Source organism: Babylonia areolata, chromosome 29 (assembly GCF_041734735.1).
Source record: "Babylonia areolata isolate BAREFJ2019XMU chromosome 29, ASM4173473v1, whole genome shotgun sequence".
Classification (NCBI taxonomy): domain Eukaryota; kingdom Metazoa; phylum Mollusca; class Gastropoda; order Neogastropoda; family Buccinidae; genus Babylonia; species Babylonia areolata.
The window spans coordinates 9,336,179-9,343,515 of NC_134904.1; the positions used below are offsets into that span (position 1 = coordinate 9,336,179).

Here is a 7,337-nt window from a genome sequence, read left to right on the forward strand (position 1 = left end):
AATACAACACAATGCAATGCAGTTCAATACAACATAACACAATACGGTACAACACAACACAATACAACACTACACAATGCAATGCAGTTCAATACAACATAATACAATACAGTACAACACAATACACAATAAACACACACACACACCCTGCCCCTTCCTCCCCCAATCACTTCAGTTCAGTTACTCAAGGAGGAGGCGTCACTGCGTTCAGACAAATCCATATACGCTTCACCACGTCCGCTAAGCAGATGCCTGACCAGCGGCGTAACCCAACACGCTTAGTCAGGCCTTGAGGCCAGCCCCACAATTCTCTCTCCTTAACTCTCTCCATACGAACGGCGAAAGAGACGACGTTAACAGCGTTTCACCCCAATTACCACCATCAAAATATTGCAAGCGGAAGGCTCTTATACTGGTGAGGTTAATGTTGACAAAGAATACCACAATTCTGACGATGGAAGCTAAAGGTTGGGTCATTGAGACACCCACTGGACATCCGAGGGGTCTATGTAGAGGAGAAGAGAGGACTGGCCGTACTGAGTGAGTTAAGTCATGTGAAAGTGATCCACACATGTCTGCCAGTTGTGTCACCACTTCTTTCATTTTGTCTGTTGCCACTGACAACAGGAAAAACAAACAAACACAGGACTTCACCGCACAAGAGTGTCAGGGGAAACTACTCCCTGAACTTCCTGTGATTGCAGTGCATCAACATTCTGACAAAATCACGGCAAAGTGAGCTTTTCACACCGCTCAGCCCGCAGTGCTGACTGCTGCAGTCATAACTGATTGATTCAGGGGCAGCAACTCAGCAGATTCTGCTTGGTCAGAAATGCGTTAGTAACCAAGGATAACATCTGTTCATTGCCTGAATGTCTCTTCAAGCTGATGCTGTATCATACTCCTGGCATCAGAAATGCTATAAAACCACAAAGCCAAATGTCCATTCACTGTCTGAACGTCTCTTCACGTTCGTGTGACGTCACACATCGGGCCCTGACAGAGTCAACAGCTGTTGGGGCGAGGTTAGCACCCTGCCCACTCCTTCACTCTGCTCCATGGAAATGAAGTCCTGCAGGTTGTTCTGGCAGTCTGCAACCACACACACACACACACACACAAGTGACACTAAATTTATTTAACAGAGAACATGTTTGCTTCTAACATTCTGAAATGACCCAAACATCTCAATGACTGATTAAGTGAAGTAAAGGCCCACTCAATGACACAAACAGTGAAGTAAAAGCCCACTCAGTGACTCCAAGCAGTGAAGTAAAGGCCCACTCAGTAACTCCAAGCAGTGAAGTAAAGGCTGACACAGTGACTCATACAATGAAGTAAAGGCCCACTCAATGACTCATACAGTGAAATAAAGATGCACTCAATGACTCATACACTAAAGTAAAGACCCACTCAACGACTCATACAGTGAAATAAAGACGCACTCAATGACTCATACACTAAAGTAAAGACCCACTCAATGACTCGTACACGCCAGTCACCAAAACGTTCAGTCCGTGAACGCAGAACGCAAAGTCACAATCCACGCCTCCTGGCGATTTTTATTGTTCGCTGGACTTCTGTCTGTCTTGTTTGTTGGAAATGTTTTGTTCAAAATACATCAAACAAGAGAGGCAAGGCCTTCAAGACTCACTTGTGATAAATTACGTCCCCTAGCATTAATTACAGAGTAATTTCCCTTTTTTCCTATCTGCACCAAAACGTTTGCAAAATAAATAAAAATTCCATGCTTCGCAAAAGAAGTTCCTGTTTGAACAAAAAATGATAATAATGACTCCTCTTGCTGTTGTGTCAGAATAAGAGGTCAAAGTGCCAAGTTTAAAGAATACAAAAAATATAAATATAACAGTAAATGCAGTTTGCATATAATTAGGCTTCTTTTTTTATTTTTTTGTGCCCATCCCAGAGGTGCAATATTGTTTCAAACAAGATGACTGGAAAGAACTGAATTTTTCCTTATTTTTATGCCAAATATGGTGTCAACTGACAAAGTATTTGCAGAGAAAATGTCAATGTTAAAGTTTACCACGGACACACAGACACACGGACACACCGAACATAAAACATAGACTCACTTTGTTTACACGTGAGTCAAAAATTCCTATCTATCATGACCCACTGGTGAAGAAGACTCATCAGGGTTGGAGGGACGAGGTATGTTTTAGTGTTGAACTGGTTGGGCCATTAGCAAAGTGAGAGCTGTATAACGAATGGTTTCTCCACTGCAATGGGGGTTTCAACAACAGCTCAGTTTCAGTTTCAGTTTCAGTAGCTCAAGGAGGCGGCGCTGCGTTTGGACAAATCCATATACGCTACACCACATCTGCCAAGCAGATGCCTGGCCAGCAGCGTAACCCAACGCGCTTAGTCAGGCCTTGAGAGAAAAAAAAAGAAAAAAAAGGGGGAATAAATAATAGATAAGCTTACATAAATAAATAAATAACTAAATAATAATTATGATATAAAAAAATGGTAGTAGTATTGATAATAATAATAAAATAATAATAAATAAATAAATAAATAAATAAGACAGCAATGATGATAAATAAGCAAATAAATGTAAAACATGAAGACACACATTCACACATACACCCAAACATGCATAACAGATATGCACCAAACATGCACAGATATGAAAGCACAGTCAAATACATATAAACGTACATGAGCTCCAACACACACACACACACACACCACACACATTACCCTGCACCTCCTCTACCCCCCTCCTCCACACACTCATTTCTAGTCTATGTATCGCAGCTTCCACGGCACACACACACACACACACACACACAAACACACACAGCTCAGTCTTTTTGTACCGGACAGTGACTTTCAAACTAGGTAGAAAGATTGCACTGGCTCACAGTATTGCATGCAGCCTCGAGTACAAGCTGGCCTTTGGGGACCAACTGCCCCAACACCAACTGTCCAAAAGCCCTCTTGGCCGAGACAGTGGGGATGTAACTTAGGCAAGACACTCTCCGTGGAGTGATGGCCTAGAGGTAACACGTCCGCCTAGGAAGCGAGAGACTCTGAGCGCGCTGGTTCGAATCACGGCTCAGCCGCCGATATTTTCTCCCCCTCCACTAGACCTTGAGTGGTGGTCTGGACGCTAGTCATTCGGATGAGACAATAAACCGAGGTCCCGTGTGCAGCATGCACTTAGCGCACGTAAAAGAACCCACGGCAACAAAAGGGTTGTTCCTGGCAAAATTCTGTAGAAAAATCCACTTTGATAGGGAAAACAAATAAAACTGCATGCTGGAAAAAAAGAAAGAAAAAAGGGTGGCGCTGTAGTGTAGCGACGCGCTCTCCCTGGGGAGAGCAGCCTGAATTTCACACATAGAAATCTGTTGTGATAAAAAGAAATACACATACAAAATAATCAAATTCTAGCCCAGACTGTCAGGACAGCAGCTACCTCCTCTGGTGTCTGTGATGGTCACAGTGGGACAGGAGTGACCATCCCACATTTCCCCTACCTTCTGTCTGGATACAGGGGTAGACGGGTGGCTCAGCCAGCCACGTCCCATCCTCCTTCACCATGTGGGAACGGTCCGACGCAAACGTCCTGAGGTACTCCTCCCCTGCCACAACACGGAACGACCTGCAACAGTGTAATAATAATAATAATAATAATAATGGTATTTATATAGCGCTGGATCTTGTGCAGAGACAAATCAAAGCACTTTCGCACCAGTCATTCACACGCATGCATAACTCTAAAACTGTAGAAACTAAAGACAAGGAAGGGCAGGCAAGGGAGGCTATTTTGGGAAGAGGTGGGTTTTAAGGCCAGACTTGAAAGAGCTGAGTGTGGAGACTTGACGAAGCGAAAAAGGAAGTTCATTCCAGTCGCAAGGTCCAGAAACAGAGAAAGAACGGCGGCCAACAGTCGAATGTTTGAATCTGGGTATGCGTAAACAGAGTGGATCCGAAGCCGATCGCAGTGAGCGAGATGGAGTGTAGAGGTGAAGGCAGCCGCAGAGATAGGAAGGGGCAGTTTTGTGAATGCATCTATAACATAGATGTGTAACATGTGACAGTGTTACCACTTCTGTGTGTGACCTGTAACAGTGTAACACTTCAGTGTGTAACATGTGACAGTGTTACCACTTCTGTGTGTGACCTGTAACGGTGTGACACTTCTGTGTGAATGTGTGGTACTGAAATGCAGTCATAAGCTAAATAACAGCATCATATACCTCTGTACTGTAGAAAGCAACCAATCAGAGCAGATTTCTTTGTGTGAACAAAAACCCAGTCGTTTGGTTTGACTACCAATATCTTATTCATGTCCGTGATGACATCTGATATAATTGCCTAACTTAAAATTTTATACTTCACACAGCACAAAAACTTTACATTTTATCAACAACTAAAGAAGGTACTATTACTTGGAAAACCAACTCTTTTTTGGTGATTTTGTTTTCACTGGTACTTACAATGGACTGACCACCTGTGATGAAAAGTAAGGGATGTAACTAACAAGCTGGGTTGTGAAGAACTACAGTTTCAGGGAGCCTTCGGTCTCTGCCCATCAATATTATTATATATCACTATATATACATACACAATCTGTATTTCTCTCTATCATCTATGTCTATCAATACATCTCTCTCTCTCTCTCAATATATATATATATATATATATATATATATATAATAGAAAATCAGTTTCCCAAGGCATTTAAACAGGCAAAAGTCCTCCCACTGTACAAGTCAGGAGGTCAAACAGATCTTTCAAACAGATCCTTCAAGACAGACAAATTTCAATTTTTTCAACTTTGTCAAAACCCTTAAAAATATCATATTAAAAACACATTTTAAATCATTTTAGTTCCTTTAATCTGTTTCATCCAAGTCAGTCTGGTTTCAGACCTAATCATTCATGCCACGCTGCACTAACATCCTTAGCTGACAAGTGACTGACTAATATTAACAATAATAACATTACTGGAGTTCTATTTGTAAACTTCGCAAAAGCCTTTGATGTGATTGATCATGCACTTCTTCTTAAAAAAAAACCCCAACAACTTTGAATCTATGGCTTATCAAACAATACATTAGACCTCTTGCACTCATTTCTATCTGATAGGAAACAACTGGTTATGCCCATCCTCTCTCACAAGTTATTTTCCAGTAAATAATCATTGTCACACACATAAAATAACATTGCCTCAGCCCAAAATTGATCTTCATATATATATATATACATATATATAATTTATATATATATATATACATATATATCGGCCTATATGGCACTACTTTTTCACTCAAATATGGTCCCTGCGTCTTACTGGCTGTACAGACGGGCGCAATAGCCGAGCGGTTAAAGCGTTGGACTCTCAATCTGAGGGTCCCGGGTTCGAATCATGGTGACGGCGCCTGGTGGGTAAAGGGTGGAGATTTTTACGATCTCCCAGGTCAACATATGTGCAGATCTGCTAGTCCCTTCGTGTGTATATGCAAGCAGAAGATTAAATACGCACATTAAAGATCCTGTAATCCATGTCAGCGTTCGGTGGGTTATGGAAACAAGAACATACCCAGCATGCACACCCCCGAAAACAGAGTATGGCTGCCTACATGGCGGGGTAAAAACGGTCATACATGTTAAAGCCCACTCGTGTGCATACGAGTGAACGCAGAAGAAGAAGAAAATTGGCTGTATCTGCCCTATCTGTGTGTGAAAATTAATTCTGACCTTCACTTGGCACCACGTGTCACAACAAACTAAGAATGATGAACACACTAAACACTAAGCAGCAAAACTCAAGTCTTACCACTGTTCGATTTGACATGGTTCCTGTTCACCATCATATCAAAATGAAACCAAGAAGCATATTACACCAAATTTCAACTGAATATGATTGTGAATAAATGCCATTGGGACATGAAAAAAACAAACAAAAAAAACACAAAACACCAACAACCAAGAGCAGTGTCTGAGTTAGGGATAAATTCATGACACAAAAGAACAGAAACCAGAATAGAACTGAACGTTTTTTGGAAAGCAGAAGCAGATCTCAAGGCAAAATCTGAAAATGGTGAATGGGACTGAAAGCAGATCTAGCAGACTGGGTGCTGACTGAACAAGCTGATGAACTTGGGCTTACAACAGCGCACATTTGACTGAAGGCTGTAAAACTGTATTTAAAAAAAAAAGGAAGAAAAAAACCCCAAACAAACCCAAAACAACAACAGAGCAGCAGATAACAGAGCATAATGTATGGAGTAACATAGCCGAATTAACTCACTCGCTGCTATTGTCCGCATATGCGGACATCGTCGGAGAAAGCGTTGGATGCCAATGTCCGCATATGCGGACTTGGATTTTAAAAAGTCATGGTGTCGGAGTGACGCGTCGGATGCGAAAATCAAAAGCAGATGTGATATCTTACGTCACCTCTGGTCAGCTTTTCATTCACACACGCTGCGTGTGTGTCGCGATAAGCTCAACCGCAGTTGATAACAAAGCGTGCCCCCTGTCAGCTTTGTAAGTTGTTTGACAAGATGGCGTCACGGCGAAGTGTTCGACACGGTCGGAGAGGTGAAATGTTACTCAGCGTCGAAGATGCTTTGGAAATGATCCAAACTGAAGGCTCTGATGTCGAAAGAGATCATGCTGATTCTTCAGACAGTGAATTTGAACCAGATCCCGATGAACTAGAAATAGATTCGGCCGCTGAAGAGAGTGTTTACAATGGAGAGGAAAGTGAGGAACATATGCCAGCAGATGAGACAGACACAGACGATGAAACCACTGAGGAAACGGACGATTTTGCAAGTGTTTTCACCAGTGATTGGACTGGCAATTTTTCCTTTTTCTCTCTTGCACATCCCTTCACTGGCATACCAGGTTTGTCAGCTGACTGGCCAGTCAACACCCAGCCGGTTGTGTTTTTTTTTCTTTGTTCTTTGATTTTCATTATGTAGAGACAATATTGTTTTGGTTTTTTTTGTATGTGTGAATTTCAACTTTCTTCACCACCTGTTCATACTTCATTGCATGCACTAGGTCTTCAGTTCCTCAAATAGTGTTAGAATGTGATGTGGAACATGTTGGTGTACCTTTCTGATGGGTGCAAAAATGCTAAAAAAATACACAAAATATGGATACCGTGATCAACATCAAGATGGTGAGTAAATACTTTGATTTTTTGCACACATATGGAACAGCATTCCATGCATACATATACTAAATATCAATTGTCTGGGTGTTTATTTGGGGTTTTTTTACAATTTTTTTCCCATCCTATACAAACCCTGGGTTTTCAGGGATTGGCAAGGGCAAAAACTCTTGGC

At 41.7% G+C, this 7,337-nt stretch overlaps 1 protein-coding gene across 4 annotated transcripts in view; it reads right to left on the reverse strand.

Moving 5' to 3' along the window:
• Positions 1-251: 251 nt before the first annotated feature.
• LOC143274888 (protein N-terminal glutamine amidohydrolase-like) overlaps positions 252-7,337 on the reverse strand; it is a 16,396-nt gene continuing 9,310 nt past the window's right edge. For all 4 annotated transcript variants that reach the window (XM_076578869.1, XM_076578870.1, XM_076578871.1 and 1 more), the window contains exons 6-7: positions 3,510-3,634; positions 252-1,092 (exon numbers count right to left, since the gene is read on the reverse strand). In XM_076578869.1, coding sequence (XP_076434984.1) covers positions 983-1,092; positions 3,510-3,634 — 235 coding nt within the window. In that variant the 3' untranslated portion in view covers positions 252-982. The remainder of the gene's footprint in view (positions 1,093-3,509; positions 3,635-7,337) is intronic.